The sequence below is a fragment of the Ammodytes marinus genome (assembly GCF_949987685.1).
Source record: "Ammodytes marinus genome assembly, chromosome: 20".
NCBI lineage: Eukaryota > Metazoa > Chordata > Actinopteri > Uranoscopiformes > Ammodytidae > Ammodytes > Ammodytes marinus.
In genome coordinates this window covers 12,556,913-12,575,125 of record NC_137224.1, presented here as the reverse complement: position 1 = coordinate 12,575,125, position 18,213 = coordinate 12,556,913, and the positions used below count along the sequence as shown (strand labels likewise).

General features: G+C 40.7%; 1 protein-coding gene across 1 annotated transcript; it reads left to right on the top strand.

Moving 5' to 3' along the window:
- Nucleotides 1–249: 249 nt before the first annotated feature.
- On the top strand, nucleotides 250–12,201 carry LOC307266600 (ubiquitin carboxyl-terminal hydrolase 31-like; the record flags this gene model as incomplete). The annotated part of the gene is made up of 16 exons (XM_080048657.1): nucleotides 250–834; nucleotides 5,016–5,153; nucleotides 5,306–5,394; nucleotides 6,210–6,302; nucleotides 6,573–6,708; nucleotides 6,888–7,038; nucleotides 7,277–7,457; nucleotides 7,556–7,667; nucleotides 7,765–7,859; nucleotides 8,386–8,463; nucleotides 8,612–8,741; nucleotides 9,280–9,399; nucleotides 9,777–10,002; nucleotides 10,128–10,286; nucleotides 10,398–10,550; nucleotides 10,643–12,201. The coding sequence occupies 16 exons, from the start codon at nucleotides 250–252 to the stop codon at nucleotides 12,199–12,201; spliced, it is 4,005 nt and encodes a 1,334-aa protein (XP_079904783.1).
- Between the last annotated feature and the right edge of the window lie 6,012 nt (nucleotides 12,202–18,213).

Here is an 18,213-nt window from a genome sequence, read left to right as displayed (position 1 = left end):
AGGGCTGTTTATGCAATCCGACGCAGTGTTGCAAGTGGGCTGCTGAATTGATGCTTTGACTGTTTCCGTATTGAACTGCCAGGCCCGTTATGTTTCTGTGAAATATGCTCAGGCCTTGTGTCAAACAACACAAAGTGCAGGAGCTGTCAGAGCGCGGGGCTGAGGCGATGCTCTGAAGAAAGGGGCCCTATTTTTTACATTTTGGAATTATAAACAGCGGGGGGCGGAGAAGCCATCATCAGCCTGACCATGTCGAAAGTTGTCAGTAGCAAGGAGAAGAAATCCTTCAGTAAGAAACTCTTTCGCAGGAGCTCGGTGCGCTCCGTGGGGAGCTTCATGAACCGAGTTCTCCGGACTCTGTCGACTCTGTCTCATTTCGGCACTGACGAGCAGGCCGCCGAGGACGAGAAGGACGACGCGACTTCCATCCCCACCACCACCGGAGGCTCGCTCCCGTCCGACGACAGCGACTGCGGGGGTTTCCCCTTCGGCGACAAGGTGCCAGGGGTGGCCGGGCTCAAGAACCACGGCAACACCTGCTTCATGAACGCTATCCTACAGTGCCTGAGCAACACGGAGCTGTTCGCCGAGTACCTGGCCCTGGAGCAGTTCAAAGGGGGAGAGACACCGCCGAGTGGCAGCGGCGGCGTTAACAACGACAAGGCTAATAAGTCTAACGGCGGGGTGCTGCTGGTGCAGAAGAAGGGCAGCCAGCAGCAGCAGCAGCAGCAGCAGCAGGAGAAGGATGCAGGGGAGGTGACCGAGCAGCTGTCCGGTCTGGTCCGGGCTCTCTGGACCTTCGAGTACACACCTCAGCACAGCAGGGACTTCAAGGTAGGCCGTGCATCATGCAGGGGGTCCCGTTTTAGTCATTAGGCACTTAGGCTATTTATTCAAAAGTGGTTCAAAAGTAGGCTATAATTGATATCAGAACTAAAAAAATGCATAATGTAGGTCTATAGGAAGATACAAATGATCTAGAGCATATATTGACCAAATCAGATCTACATGCCTGATAACCTCTTGGTTTACTCAGAGAAGAGCCACTGTGTCTTTAGAATATCCTTAAATTCCTTCATGTCAGAAGAACTGGGTCAGATGTATATTATTATGCACTCGCCTTGTTTGGTTGTCAGCAAACTTCTAGAGCTGCATTCCTTACTGTGCATCAGTTTCTAGACAGTCCTCCAATGCTAATATTATTTCCTGTGTTTACATACCCTTTGTTTAAATAGGCTACCAGTTTACAGATCCTAGGCTGTGTATTAGCCCTAGATATTTTTTCAGTGCACACACACTGCAGGCAAGATCCTTAGGAGATATTCACAAAACAAGTGATTTTGACAACAAGCATTCTCCAGAATCTTTATAAAACATCATATTAAAACACTTTGGTCTAGAATCACATAGGCCTATTTACACATTAGCCATTTAGCAGGCTTGTAAAACCTAAACAGGCGAAAGTCTGTGCTCCAAAGACTAACACTCTGTCTTTAAAAGGCTGTTTGAGCTGCTCAGCTGAGTCCGGGATCTGAGCTGTAATAAAAGGCATCTGCTTTTTTAAGCTTCTTTATTATCCGTCCCACAGCTTTTCTGCTTTTGTTCCCGCCTCTTCATACTTTTTCATCGTTTCACCTCACAACCCTGCCTCCATTCAGCCCCGAAAAAGTTTTGCCTGCTGTCACTATCACAAAGGTTTGTTCTTTGTGTTTTTTTCCCCTTTTGATAACCTATTTTTCTTCTTTCAAAAGCTCAAAATACCAAATAGAGAGGAACCAAATTTGACAGGGCCACAGCACATAACACATAGTTTATTCTTGTTTCTATTTCTGTCCATTTTTTTTCATACCTTGGTTGCCGGCCAGAGTTCTAACTGTCTGATTGGATATAGATTATTCTCTTCAGTGAGAGAGGCCTTGACTATGATTAACTCAGAAGTGCAAATCCATCCCCATGATCACTTTGATAATGATGACGTTGATAAAGAAATGCTTGTCAAATGTTGCTTCTAATTTATGATACATTTGGAATCCTGTCAGTAGACCCGAAATCAAATGGTGATTAATAATTATCTTTTCTAATTATTATGTTACTTACTTTGGCTAATCTAAACTGTTGCTATTGAATACATATAATATTACTTTTTCTTCTAACATTTCAAAAAAATCAAGTATTTGAGTGAACCCACGGTATTATCCAGTGCTCAAACAGTGCCTTTAAAGGTTTGAAATGTAATTCTGCTCTACATCCCAATCTCAGATGCTGCTAATTGAACTAGTTTTGTGCTTGGTGCCTCACACCACAATTGGATCCTGAAGTGAAAGCACTTAAAGATCATTAGGAAGTCATCCGTAATAATAACACAGGGGAATTATCCGCCATGTCCCACAGTCCATTCTCTCTCTCGGAAGCAATCGGTTGGAGCAATCATGTTGTTGTTGTTGTTGTTATTGTTGTTGTACACACCATTCAAACTGCTTTGGAGCCCCATACGCAAACTCTCATAGACTCTCATGCAAGAGAAGTTCATAATTTTTGGAAAGCTATATTGTAGTTTGACAGTGCTATTAAAGGAATCATCTGTTTCCTACCAAACCTTTAAAAGCACAATTCTTCATATATTCTGGAGGGCATGAAGTAGAAAAATTGTGTTTTATACAGTTGAGTGTACTGTAACAATATTTAAAATTGTAGATGTTATAATGGATTAAGAATAGAATGTCTGGAGCACAATTATCCCCTTAAATTTGATTTTATCATTATTATGTCAAATATATGACACTTGTTATCTTCTCACGACGTCCAAAACAGTGTGTCCTCAGAGAAGGTGTCAATCTTTCATATGCAATTAAACCTATTAAAAATGTACTTTAATGATTAAAAAGAGCTTTTTTCATCAAAAGCAACACTAAATAATCAATCATTTCAATAAAAACTGTTTTTCTACAACACATTCATGTTTTATAAGGATTCTAAGTGGTGGGACCACTTTACTGTAAGTCAACACCGTCAGACATTTCATTATGTAAAATATAATAAGATCAGGCGAAATAAGGGGCAGCTGTCACTTTGAAGGACCTCTTGTCAAATTCTACCTCTGTAGAGTACATAAGAGTCAGACAGGCTCTGATAAGTGTTGTAGTTTTAGAATATTTTACATTCCGAATGTTGAAAGTCCTGTGTCACAACCATGATATGTCAACACCGACTTACAATTTCTGAAGAAGTTATTTGAAATTTTTGGATCATTTTATTTTCCTGAAGTAGTTCATATTAGCACCTAACATCAACAGAAAAACCAAATGGCTACTAGATAAATTCCATTTGTTTTGTTTAAGAAAAACGTTAAATATGTCAACACCGTCAGACTGGAAATCTGACGGAGTTGACACCTGATGGTGGTGATAGGCCAATCACGGTAAAAAAAACAAAAGCTGGGAGGTTATGTTAAAGTTTAGCTCAGTAGCTTAGTATATGTTGGATACATACATGTAATTTAATTTGCCGAAACATTGCACCCTGTTTTGTCCCACTTCTCAAGAATCACTGAAATAAAATGCTTTAATTCCATTCAGTCATACTCACATGCTACCCTTCATAAACATTCATTTCTATCATAATGATCATACACTCATTGCCAACATATGCAGTTAAAATAGGATAAAAGATACTGATACTATTGATACTATAATGATACATTATTGCACTTCAAAGCTGTAGCCTAATGTATTTTGGGGGCTTTGCTTTCCGTTCATATATCTCAGCTCTGGGTGCTTAACAATCTTTAATATATAAAGTACTTGGAAACCAGCTGCCACAGACTGCCACAACTGCCTGAACTATATGAATAATTAATATAATCACATACAAATAAGATAAACAATTATATATAAATACTATAAACAATTCATAAACATTATAAATAATGTATATTATAAAAAAATGCTATATATGAATATTATAAATACAAATACCATGTATATTACAAAACTACAGTCTACATATGTCCATGTTACAGAGGCTCTTCTAAATTTCTGTACTTTGTGAAAATGATGTCTTTATATTTGTTTTAAACTGTCCTATGTTTTGGCTTTTCTGTACTTCCACACTTAACTTATTCCACAATTTAACTCTGTAGATGCTCATACAAAAGCTCTTTTTTTATCATCCATGTCATCAGTGTAGCCTTATTCATTTATAACACAAGAATGGCTTCTTTTAAAAGCATTGAGTTTGAACTGGATAAACCAGTGTTGAAACTGTAAAACGTGAGCAAAATCAATTGGAATATATTGCATAACACTATGAAATGTACATGCCCCTTTGGTCGCTGTTACTCTAGGAATAAAGTAACATTTATTTTAGCTTTCCAATACTTAGTCTCCATCAGATAGTTGCATCTACTTCATAGACACTAAATGGATGTACATTTTATGTTTTGTGCACTTATTCATTTTACACAAAGCATTTAACCCATAGGCGTATCAACATACAGCATTGCAAATAATAGGAAGCACTATTTTTGTCAAGGTGTGCTGTTTAAAAAGTAGTCTAACAAGGCTAGCGTGTGATCTACTTTCATCACTAAGCCACAGAAGGAAGACTAGCTCTTTATTTGTACAAAATGCTGAGTATGACTTTAAAAATGAGGCAGAATGTCCCATGGGGCTGGCACACAGTGCACAGTCCCCTCATATCTTTGACCTTGCGTGACATTTGATAGCGGGTAGAGGTGACTTTATAGCTGCTCTGTAGAGCACACACTGTTGTCATCTCCAATGGCTAATTGTCAGTGAGGTTAAGCTGTCGATTTTTTCAAATGCCTTCTCCTCACCATCACTTGCCCCTCCGGTGACCTTTAGGATTGTGATGACGATCACTGCCCTAGTCAAGCAGTGTGCTGAATATTTAATGATGAGGCAGTGATTGTCAAAAAAGAGAAAAAGCTACTTATCGCGTTACAAAATCAATTAGGAGCAATCCACTTAAACCGTAATTTGTTTGTCCTGCTGCAGAATGTGGTGTCGAAGAGCGCCCTTCAGTTCAAGGGAAACTCCCAGCATGATGCCCAGGAGTTCCTCCTCTGGTTGCTGGACAGAGTTCATGAAGACCTCAACCATATTGTCCACCCTGACATCAGACCTCCCAAGAAGGTAAGAGCAATGTAAAAATCAATTTAACATCACAGTTGCCGTATTGAGTAGGCTACTATCCATAGATACAGTTATAGCCATTTATAGTGTTAAAATGATCCCAATGTTTTTTATCCTTCAAATGACTAGTATCTAACTTTGTTTTTTTCCAGCCTCCAGTAGAAGAGGAAAATCCCCCTGAAGGTTCTCCACTACCAGCACCTGGCTCTTTTGTACAGGAGTTGTTTCAGGCACAATACAGGTGACATTTTTAATCGCTGTTATGTATTGTTTTAATTCCAAATTTTGTCGTCAACTTTTAAAACGATGCAGCAATAACTACATTTTCATACATACATAGCCTAGATCAATGATCCTTACAGCAAATGGAACACTGCACAGATCATTTTTGTGTTATCCTTTACTGAAAATGGATGTTAAGTATTGTTTATTTTTTTCATTTGAGAGTTGAGAGTGAGATGACAAGATAATTGATACCAATTTCATGTCTGTATGGTAAATATGAAGCTAAGGCCAGCTGCCGGTTAGCTTTGCTTAGCACAAAGAGTAGAAATGGGGGACACAGCTAGCCTGGCTCAGTCCCAAAGTTATAAAACCTGTCTTCCAACACCTATAGAAGTCAGGTAATAGTTTGGCGCATAGCCCCTTTAAAACTGTATGATAATATGTTGTTTTTACACTTTGATTGTTGTACTGATAAAAGAAAAAGGAATACAAAAAAGGGAATATGGTAAGTAAGATTGGAAGTTGCTACTTGCTAGTGATGAAGGAACCTTTGGACAGAGACAGACCAGGTGTTTCCAGCCTTTATACCAAGCTAAGCTAAGCTAACCTGCTGCTCTTATTTACTGTAGTGTAGGCCTATATGAGGGTATACTAGAGAATGGAATCAATCTTCTCATATAACTTTCTGCGAGAAAGTGAATAAGCATTTTACCCAAAACATTGAGCGAATCCCTTAATGTGAGTCTATTGAATTTACTCTTGAGGGATTATTAAAGTATTTCTAACAGTATTCCACTTTCATATCATTATTCTTATCGTGTCTGTGTGTAGGTCCTCCCTGACCTGCCCTCACTGCCAGAAACAGAGCAACACCTTCGATCCTTTCCTCTGCATCTCACTGCCAATCCCGGTCCCTCACACACGGTAAAGTGACTCAGCTGCATCTATTTTATTATGAGTAAGACCATATCCATCAGACAAAAAACTAACAAACAAACCACAAAAAAGAAAAACTCCTTGTATCCAAAAATGTACCCTGCATTAAAGAGATTGTCAAACCCAGCCCAGGCAAACACTGCAATAGATGTGACAGGAGAACGCTAAAATTAGAAGATGCAGTTTATCTCTAAAAATATCAGTCCAGCCGGGCTTATGGAACAAACCAATTCATTTTTTGCTCTTTCTTTGTTGCAGGCCCCTGTATGTGACAGTGGTGTACCAAGGAAAGTGCTCCCACTGTATGAGAGTCGGGGTGGCGGTGCCACTCTCTGGCACCGTGTCCAGGCTGAGGCAAGCTGTCGCCCAAGAGACCAAAATCCCTGCCCAACAGGTGCTGTATTATTAGAAACTTCCCGTTGTTAAGGCCAATACATTAAGAAAATTAAGGAATGCGTGTTCTACTTTGAAAAAGCTGCACAAGTGTTCTCCAGTGAGCCCTTAGAGAATTTGGTGTTTAAGTTAGTCTGTTGATCAATCCAAATGCCAACCACACCCTCTGCCTCTTCTCAGATCGTCCTCACCGAAATGTACTTCGACGGCTTCCATCGCTCCTTCTGTGATGATGACGACGACCTAGAGATCATTCAGGAAAGCGACTCCATTTTTGCCTTCGAGACACCTGAGCTATTCAGACCGGAGCAGATCCGCTCCAAGCGTGGTGGTACATACAACATCCTGTTCATTCCCCTGAAATGAATTTAGCCCTTTGTCTTATTATGCTAGTAGGAGCCGAGATTGGATTAGAGGCCCACTTATATTAGAGGAGTGCTTTATTCAAGGCAGCTGCTACACACTCTGACCAGGATGCTGGAATTATCCTTGAAGCATCTTAGATGTATCGCTTTACATTTTTTTCTATTTCACATTTGTAACTCAATCATTTTGTGTGTTTATTACAGGGAGCCCGCATGCAAATCTCAACCAGAACAACCTGAAGTATGGGACAGATAATAACAGGATATCCACTCAGATACAAGAGCCTACAACCCCACCTCAGAGTCCCAATAAGAATAGTGAGCAGGCTGAGAAGATTGTCCTCTTGGTGTGTAACAGGGCCTGCGCTGGACAGCAAGGGCGCAGGTATTGAACTACACTCGCAAAGGTTTAAATCATTATCCCAAAGACATTTTTGCAATTGATGCAGCTCAAACTATTTGGTTTTTATTTATTTCCTGCAGGTTTGGTAATCCGTTTATTCTGTATTTGGAGCGCACAGTCACATGGGATGTTCTTCAGAAAGAAATCCTCGAGAAGATGCAGCATCTTTTGCGCCCTGGAGTCTTTGTGCAGGTACATAGGCTACTTATTGCATCCACCGAGACCCTCTGATTCTAATAATCTTTTCATTACGTGGTTTTTTAATGTTTTAATCCTTGATTGTCTATAGACGGGGCCCTTCACTTTGCGTGTGGTGGGAGTGGTTGGAATCACATATCTCTTGCCTCAGGAGGAGCAACCACTCTGCCATCCCTCTGTGGAGAGGTAATGCCACTCATCACCACCAGGGGGGGAGGAAGTGTTTGTGTACTGGGATCATTATACTGTATAAACTCTGCAGTGTGTTCAATCCACTCAAATTTGATTGAAGAGTTACAGTATATAGGTCGACTCCTCATTGGTATTGCTGTTAAAATATCTCCTGAGATGTTAACTAACGTATCTGGTTTTATAGATGTTCATCTAAGAAGGTGAAGATTTTTATTTTATGAGGGTAGTCTCCACTTGAAAACATACTTATTTAAAGTGTGCTCAATTAAGTGCTTGTTTGGTTTTCTTTGGGTTTAGAATTAAAATGGCCGTCTATAAAAAGTATATAATATATTTACTTCTTCCCACCCCTTTTCAAATATGTTGTGGCATTTTTATAGAGTGCTTGGCGGCCTTATCAGTGCAGGAGTCACTAGGGCTGACTCCTGTTGATGCATTTTTATTATTGTATTGTTGTTGCATATTTGAAATAAATCATTCATTCATTCATATGGGGTTCTCTTCATCTCATTTTCAACAGAGCATTCAAGTCCTGCGTTCCTGGAGGGCCACCTCATGTGAAAATTGTCGTTGAATGGGACAAGGAGACAAAAGACTAGTAAGTGAGATGTGGCACTGACTGAACACATACTATGTGTGATGTCTCCTTTTTCAGAGCCGTACTTTTGAACAAAAATATATATCATAAAATGTCTTTTGAAGTTCTTTGCGATCCCTCCATGACTTGTGCCATGCTATGCCCACAGTCTGTTCAAAAGGACTGAGGATGAATACATCCCAGACGCTGAGAGTGTGCGGCAGTCAAAGGAGCAGCACCTACAGCCTCAGAACTGCTCACTTGCCCAGTGCTTTCAGCTCTACACCAAAGAGGAACAGGTAGGCTGAGACCTTGTGTTACGGTTTGTAGGCTGCAGTGGTGGCCAGAACATAATTGATACTGAATAAATATTTGCAAGTTTTTCCATTTTAGGGCAGTATCTATTACAAACACTAGATGGCAGTACAGTTACGCTTATCCATTTTATTTTATTTTGCTAAATATGATGATAATAATGATGTCTATTAAATGTTAAGAAAATTACATCAGTACTTTTATGACAAAAAGGTATTCAAACATGTCTTTTTTTAGGGTTAATTACCCTTTAATAATATTATACAGTGTGTATAAATTTTTGTATTCACAAATAAACATAACATAGCATACATATACATACAAACACACACCATACTGTATATGAATACATAAATGTACAAAATCTTTACAATTACATAAGAAATCATATTTACCCAAAATCATTCAAAGTAACTCATCGTATTGCAGGAAATAAAGTACATTCGAAAAGGGTCAGAATTGTTTTACTCATGAAATCAAAGATTATCACTATAATATTATATTTTGTTACATTGATTTCAGCTGGCTCCTGATGATGCATGGCGATGTCCGCACTGTAAGGAGCTCCAGCAGGGCAGCATCAAGCTCAGTCTGTGGACCCTGCCGGACATCCTCATACTTCACCTGAAACGCTTCAGACAGGTACTGATGTAGACGGTATGGCATATGAAGGTGCCAGAATGCAGATTTAAAAGTAAAAAAAAAAATACAGACGAGAGTAAGAGATTATGTACCTTCATAACTGTGAGGGGACAGCCCAAAGGCAAACTTTCTGTCAAATTAAATGCGTTAAGGAGGCGCTCGTTGTTTAGTGGTTGGAGTGCCCCCCCATAGAGGCTCAGTTCTCAGAAGCAGCAGATCACGGGTTTGAATCTGGCCCGTGGTCGTTCTCTGCATGTCATTCCCCTCTCTGCCTCATTTCATCTCTGTCTCTCCTCAACTCTCTAATAAAGCATCATAATGCCAAAAATGAATCTTAAAAAAGAAAAGATCAAATTAAATGTTTGTTTTAACTTAAGGATGGGGATCGGCGAATGAAGATGCAGAACATGGTGAAGTTCCCGCTCATAGGCATGGACATGGCCCCCCATATGGTCAAGAGGAGCCAGAGCAGCTGGAGCCTCCCCTCCCACTGGTCACCATGGAGACGGCCTTATGGGTTGGGCCGTGATCCTGAGGACTTCCTGTATGACCTGTACGCGGTGTGTAACCATCACGGGACCATGCAGGGTGGACATTACACAGGTAACGGAGCGCCGTCAACAGCAAACAACCAATGGCCTCTCGCCTCTGGTTGGTCAAACTGATTTTTTTCTTTGATGAAAGCTTTCTGAGATATTCATAATATTTGATCTTGTTGTGTCTCATAGCTCACTGTAAGAACTCCATCGATGGACAGTGGTATTGCTTTGACGATAGCGACGTTCAGCATATATCTGAAGATGACGTATGCAAGCAGACGGGTTACATCTTGTTTTATCAAAGACGTGCCACGGTTCCATCTTGGTCTGCCAACAGTTCCGTGGGAGGTAATTTATTTATTGATATCAGCTTATACAGTCTGTTATGTAGATATATTTATATGCCCTGTATGGAATATATAATACATGTTAAAACCACTTGCTCGTTTGGGACTTAAGGATCCACCAGTTCCTCTTTGTGTGAGCACTGGATTAGTCGGCTGATGGGTAGCCGTCCACCTAGCCAAGCCTCATCTGGATCCTCCAGACGCACTTCATTGGCCTCCCTTTCTGAGTCAGCTGAGTTTGCTGGTGAACGGAGCGAGGATGATGGTAAGAGTACAATTTTGGACTTGAATTCAATTCTTCCAAGGTGTCAAGAATGTATGTAAGCTTACATTGATGTCTATCTTTCTGCAATGCAGGTTTATCAGGCCGGCCGGCAGTAAGGGGCATGCAGAGACAAACATTCTCCTCAAGATCTTCCATCGCAAGCCCATTGGTGCTTAGTGAAAATGGCACCAAGCCACTGTGGTCCCACACAGCTAAGCTCCAACTCCGTTCCAACTCACCGTCTCGCTTCTCCCTTGAATCCCACTCCTCCTCTACGACGCTGGAGAGAATAGGAGAGGTGGTTGATGGCAAGCTCTCGGCCTCCTGCTTCCCTGGCTCACCTAAGCTAGACAAAGTGACGGGGGGCAAGTCGACCCTGGCAGCTTTGGATAGTAATTCGGGCAGTAAGAGGCTAATAGAGCAGGTTTACTCCAAGGCTGTAGCGCAGGCAGAGCAGATGAGCTCCCTCCAGCCTACGGACAACAACAATGTAGTCCCTGCTGCTGAACCGGTCAGTCCTCGACACGGGGCAGCTGCAAAGGAAGCCAAACAAAGAAATGGGTCTGCAGACAGTGCTGGTGTTAAGAGGGCCTCAGCCAAGACTGGGGTCGAAAGTGAAAGGAGTCCCAAGAAGCGTCCTGCCACCTCCTCAACGTCATCCAGCTCTCTGTCTCCTGCGTCCCCATCCATTGACAAGTTATCATCTAGAACTCAGACCAGGAGCGCTGGATCTGTGTCAAACCCCAAGGACAAAGGCGACGGACCTTCTAAAACTACCAAGGCTGGTTCCTCGAGAACAGCGACCCCCTCTAAGAAAGGGTCGTCTCAAACCCCCGAGGCGTTACATCCCGACTCCGCCCAACAGAGGAAGGGCGCTTCAGCGGGATTACAAAGCTCCCAACACCCTCCGAGGAGGACGTCACCTAGAGGGGGTGGCGAGAAAAGCTCCGCCTCGGGAAGGACTAAAGCAACGGACAGGAGCGCTAGCCGCGAATCCTCACGGACCAACGCGGTCGCAGAGAGGAAGGTCAACAACGGAGGTCCGCCCTGCAGGTCGAGCGGTGCTAGCAAATCGGAGGGCAGGCCGGGCCGGGCCCCGGAGAATAGAGCAGCGGGCCGAAGCTCAAGCAGTAGCTCCTCCATCACTAGTCTGCGGTCCTCCAGCGTGGGGGTTTCCTCCTCTACGAGTTCAGCAGCCCCGCCGGCAAGGGCACCTCCAAGGAACAGTAAGACAGAGGAGAAAGGTTTATCCTTCTTCAAAACTGCTTTGAGGCCCAAAGAAACCCGTAAATCAGCCGAGGGTGGCAAGACAGGGGCAGGAGAAGCTAAAGGAAGTCCAGAGGACGGGGGTGGTGAGGACGCAGCTAGAGACGAAATCCCACATGGACTGAGCAAGAAAGCCCAGAACGGGGCCTCAGACAACCAGACCAATGTGACCACCACAGCCAAAGACAAGGAATCTTCTAAGGGGGCCGCTGCAGCTAAGCATTCACTGCTGCCCTCCACCAAGTCCAAGCTTTCTGGGGCAGAAACAACCTCCAAGTCCTCCGCCAACACAAAAGACACTACAAAGAAAGAGCCAGTTAAAAAGACAATGGCGTCCAGGAAGATCCCCATCAGCTCTACACAAACTAGCCAGAGGGCCAAGTGACGTGACGGGATTTCAAAGGCCCGATAACAATCTCTCCAGTGCAGCTCCGAAATGTTTTAAACCATCAAAATACGACTGAACATCTCTGAAGCACCTGTAGCTCTTCAGTGATTACTGAATACCAGCTGCCAAACTGGACGCCTACTGTCCACATTGTTAAATAGTTATCTAGGAATGGAATTTTAACAAAGCACTTTGTAATGGGTTGCATTCATTTTGAGGAATATTTGACTGTATTGTAAATAAGCATGGATTGCTCATGTACTCAAATTATTGCCTTGTTTCTGTCTGTAGCATAGTTGAGAGGAGGACATCTCAGTAGGAGGTGAGAATAAAATTGACTTTGCACAAGACAGAAAGCAGATATAGTGGTGGAAAGATACAACAAACATGGACTACTTAGTCACCAAAGGAAGTTTACTGGCAATTTTTAACATGCTGATGCAGTGAAACACTGAATAATTTCCAAAAAAAAGTATTTATGTACCGCTCTCCTTCAATATTGAGAGCCATATGTCAAGAACAAACATCAGTGCCTCAGATAATCAAAGTGAATTATTTAATCTAAATTGTATAACTGCAGGTGTTGGTAAATTTATAATTCAATTTTAATATTTATTAAGCACTGAAACTGTCATTTCAAGTAAAACACAATTAAGCCTATTTAACCTGAACTGCTGTTTACATATGCTCCTTGACGTAGTAAATTGTGCAACAGCCTTTTAAGAAGTATTTTTGTGCAGCCAAATCAAGACTGTCATCGAGAGGTGGGCGAGAAGTGCAGAGAATGGAGCATGCATCATTGGTGTTTATTGTCTGGAGACCTTGGTTTGTAAATGCTTCTTAAATGTGTGTGTTTTCTTTACCTGTAATAACCTGTTACCCCTCAGTCGAGCCCCCCCTCCCCCCCACCTGTTACAACCTCTGCCCTCCAGCTGCTGAAGCCCAACACTTCAACCGCGGTGCCCATGTTTCTCATGGGGATCAGCCTCTTCCGACTGCCAGACATCTCCAAACATTCCTCTCAGATGAACACAGGGTTAATGTAAAAAAGAAAAATGCCACCACGCGCACAGACGACATTTATCAAAGACAGCTGGGGTTGCCTTTTGTTGAACGCCATACATGTACATAGAGCGTTCTGGTACGTTTGAGTCAGCCCATTCTCTGTGTTCACGTGTGACATCACAGCTTGTGCACAGCTCTAGCTTGCATTACAGAGTAGATCAGCACTGAGCGCACTGACATAGATCAAGAAAAGAGATCACCAATCATAAAGTATATGACAGTTTTTGCATGAAGTAAAATTGCTTATGCATGCACTTAACTATGCAAGCAGATTCTTGCTAATGCCCACACTGAGTATGTAGACGTGCTACTCTTGGATGTGTATATATTTCTAACTGTATATTTTTCCAAATGCCAGCATCAGAGAGCATGATAAGGCATCCTTTATTAAAGCTTTGTTTGCACATTTCTTCAAAGTAATATACATTTTGTATGAATGATAAGTATTGCTCATTCAACCTCTCAAAAAGTAAATCAACTCACTTGCAAATGAATGTTTTCTGTACTGTATTCATTTGTCTCACGTTTGTTCCTCACAATTTTCAACCTATAACAATTTTTAAAAAGGATTTTTTTTAATGGCTTTGGCAACAAAACATTGCTGCAGTTTGCAAGTTTTGGTAAACTTCCATTATCATCTGTAATAGTTTGAGATCTATTTTGAACATGTTAAAGGTTTCCGCTCTTATTTGAGAGCTGAGCAATTAAAATAAGGCTGGTACAAACACAGTAATGTTTTATACAAAAAAACAAATGACAGACTTGTTTTAATATATACGTCTTGACTGGTCACAAAGATGCTGAAGTCAGCCTTTATAACCACATCATGTCTTCTACATTTTTTCGGAAGATCCAACAAAGTATGATGAACAATTTGATATTGTTTTTATTAAAATGTTTGTATGGTCCAACCTGGTCTCAAACCAAACCCTCCAATAACACTGATATATTGACAAGACAGATTTGACTTTGAAAGAAGGTATCATTAACTCATTTTGTAACGGGTCCCCTATAAAATGTAAGATGGCAGTTGTGATTATATACTGTACATCAGAGGTAGAGCTGTACTGAATGTCAGTCTTACAATGGAGGAAGTGTTCATTAGTAACCTAAGTTTCCATGACAAATGGTGCAGACTTAAAAAAATTATAATCATTAGTGCCTGTTGGCTACATTGTGTTGATACGGTTCTATTACAACCCACTCATGCAGTATATAAACTGACGTATGTATGTCACATCAACATTAAGTGAACCTTTTGTAGTGTTGATAAAATGAAAGTGGTCTGACAAAATGGTGCGAGGAATGATTCATTTACACAAATGCATGAGGTTTATTTAATTTTTCCATTTATATTCTGTGATGAAATGTCATTTTTAATATGTTTTTGGGGGGCGGGGATTAGCAATGTGGGTTGGAATTGAGGCAAACAATAATAAAAAAATTAAATAATGTCATTAAGTTACAGTTTGTTGTCAAATTATTTGTTTTAAATTAACAGGCGTTGTTTTGGTAAGTTCTTTTTTTCCACCTTTCTCCTTCTCTCCACTTGGTGGAGCTCAGTGTTTGCCTAAAAAATTTAGCAGACGTAAAAATAATCATTTGGGATAAAGCAACACTCAACATGCATTTGTCCCTGACAAATGCCCTTGCATTTGAACTTGTGAGATTATTAAGATATATAGCGTTGTCAAATCCATTGCTGCCAGTGAGGGAGATGATATGTTATTAAACAGCAGCACCATCATTTATTTAGAGCTGATTCAATTGCATTTTCGCCCTCTTTCTTCTCACCTCTTTTGCAGCCTGAGATGACATTTGTGGTGTGATGGGGCTGCAACATGCTTTTCTTCACAAGCAATGGTAAGGCTCTGACATGTATACAATAACAGCAATAGGCATTTTATTTCGTATTCTAACTAAGAAGAAAAAAAACAAAGGCTGTTGAATTAATATGCATGCATTGGTGTAATTACCAAACTCACAGACTGCAGTCGAGCACACGATCATTCTGTAAAGGAGCCAGCCTCCTCTAGTGTTTAAATCAATAATCATTTGCCAATTGCATCAGTTCCAAGAGAACATCATTAGCAAGACGCCAGTGGAGAATTTAACAACTTTCATTTGAATTTAACGCACAAACTGTGACATTGCACCTCTTGACTCCTGAACGTAACTGATCTAAAATGCTGAATTAGTTTACACATTTTGCTTTTGCTACATGAATGATGCTTGTAGCATTGTAGAAAGGCAATTTAATCGTATTGATCAAACCAATCTTGTTATCTCATTTGGCCAAATTCAATTCTTACTGCTGCTGCTAAGTCTCCATTTTGAGACACTCGGGCCCTGGACGGGAAATGATGAGGAGGATTTTTTATGATTAGCTTTCACTTTTTCACTGCTTGCAATTTGGGTGAATTGATGCCTTGACAACTGGGGTGAAGGGGCCATACAGAGGTTGGCCACAATATCATTAACAACACTATAATATAATACTTGGGTAACACTTCAACCCTGCAGTATAACTTTTAGGGCCTTGTTTTCTTTAGGAATATGTCATACATAATACTTAATAAAAAGTATCCTGGTCCTGCTCTTTAATACAAATGTTTCTATTGCAGTATATCTTACGAAATGGTGCTAAAAAAACACACAATAACTTATAGCCATAAATGTCATACCAACTCAAGTCGGATATGTTGGTATTTGTAGGTCAGAGAACATACTGCAATGCTTCTCAAAGCAAAAATGCCTTTTTGAAGCCGAAGTAAGCGATACATTTTCGTCAATACGCATAACATCCTCTAAAATAATAAACCAATCACTTATACAGTGTGCCCGGTTCATAACACACGTCTCTCAGTGAGTCACTCCGCTCTGCAGTAAGCAGTGGAAAACTTTTTTGGTATCCCAAAACCATTTATCCAATCAGGAGAGAGAACGCTACAAAGGGGTTGGTCTCTCTGCCCCTTGAACACACAGAGAGCGACAGAGTGCTAGTTTTCCCGGCTATAATGGCAGAGAATGTAACAATAATGTAATCCCATATTGAAATAATATCACAAAATAAAATAATTCTACAATGTTTGTTTTATTGTTTTTTATTGTATGTACGGTTACAGAGACCTGTCGAACACCACTGAACTTTATTGTGGTGATTTCATAGCACTGAAAAGGGAGTGGGTGAATGTGAAAGATGAGCGGACACAACTTTCTTATAGTTATGCCAATGTGTAGTATGACTGACGTTAGGAAACCACATAATAAAACAACAATACAAATAATGTTGGCTAAATCAATAACACCTTTCACAACATAATCCTACCATACATTTACTTTAAAGGAGCGTACCCAAAAATACACGCTATAACACTCATTTAAAAGTAGTTTTCCACAAGGCTGTGCTGCGCTATATTTATGGTCAATGGCACATGCGATTTAGCATTGTAGGTGGCTAATATAGTTAGCTCAATCGTAGGCAGAACAATAACACTGTTACTCGACAATTAACAACCAAACTGTTCAACAAAATAATATCTGGAGCACCTGCACACATTCAACTGATACATTAACTGTCATTAAGATGGACTCTTACCTGACAAGGTAGTATTTATGAGTAAAAGGTAAAAGATGAGCTGACACAACTTTCCTCATGTCACATAGCATATTGATGGGAAACAAAGAACTTTTCAGAACTAAAAGTAGGCAGGACTTGGAGAGACCACATTTATTTGCAATCAGAAGCAGCGACTTTCCACAACAACATGTAGGCTATAGTTTTATTGATGGCAGGATTTTAAACTGCTGTACTAGGCTTCCATTGACATAGAAGTATTCATTCAAAGGAAATATTAGGTTGATGTTTTAGGATGTTCCATCATCCTAAAATCCGTGTGGTTCTGTTCAGATGCTATTTCTAGGTAGCGTGAACCTGTTGATCCATCTTAAAATCTAAAATAATTCCAGCAGCCAAACAAAGAAACTGAAATAAAATTGTTGTTTTTTTATGTATCAATCGTTTTCATCAAATGACCAGATTTCTTTTAATATTTTGAAGTCATCCGATTCAAGTTGTAGAGGCTAAGCCTATGCTTGAAGTCAATAAAATGTCTCTCGCTCAGGTTTTCTTGTTACGAAGCACTGAAGAAACTTGAATGGTCTTAACACTTTGTTCATATATTTCCACGTTCCAAACAATAAAATAAATAGGCCTATGGTAAATTAAACTTAAAACTAGCTTCCTTGTCACACTCACGGTAGCGATAGCGTGTAAACAAAAACTATTGCCTTCCGGGCGGAAACACCTGCCAATCTGTAGGCCGGTTCCTCCTACTTACAGTATAACCTCCTCATAGCCAATTACTGTAACACCACCTGCCCAGGTGCACATAGGCTAATTAAAGGTACAACAGTACTGTTTTGACTCCTAAACAAATAATTGTCTAAGGGTAATTTTAGCATCACACCAAGCGACAACCGACAGAGAACTAAATGTTATCTTGGTGTAACTGGTGAATGAAAAGCAAACTCAATTATTCAGTTGTTTCGGGAGCGAGCACGTCAATTATTTCTCTCCTCTCAAGACCAGTGATGCAGTACTTTAGTTCCTTTTTAATTGGAGATGAAAAATCTTGCGAGCCTTGAGTGCATTCTGGGAGATAGCTGCTTTTTAGGCAATGCAATATACATGTTGTGTCATGTGGGACATCCATGGCTGCATTACATAACCCGGAGCGGTAAGTGGTGCCTTGAAAAACAACGTTAACACCCAAGGAGACTGTGCTGTTGTTTGCAGACCAGAGGCAAGTCCCATGAACTGTCAGGAAAAGTCCTCGTAGTACCTTTCAGGAGGCACTGCTGATCACAAAAGTATTTTTGTATGCAATAAAACCATCATAAAGGATATCATCTCCATAAGCATTGTTCCAACTGCTTTGATTA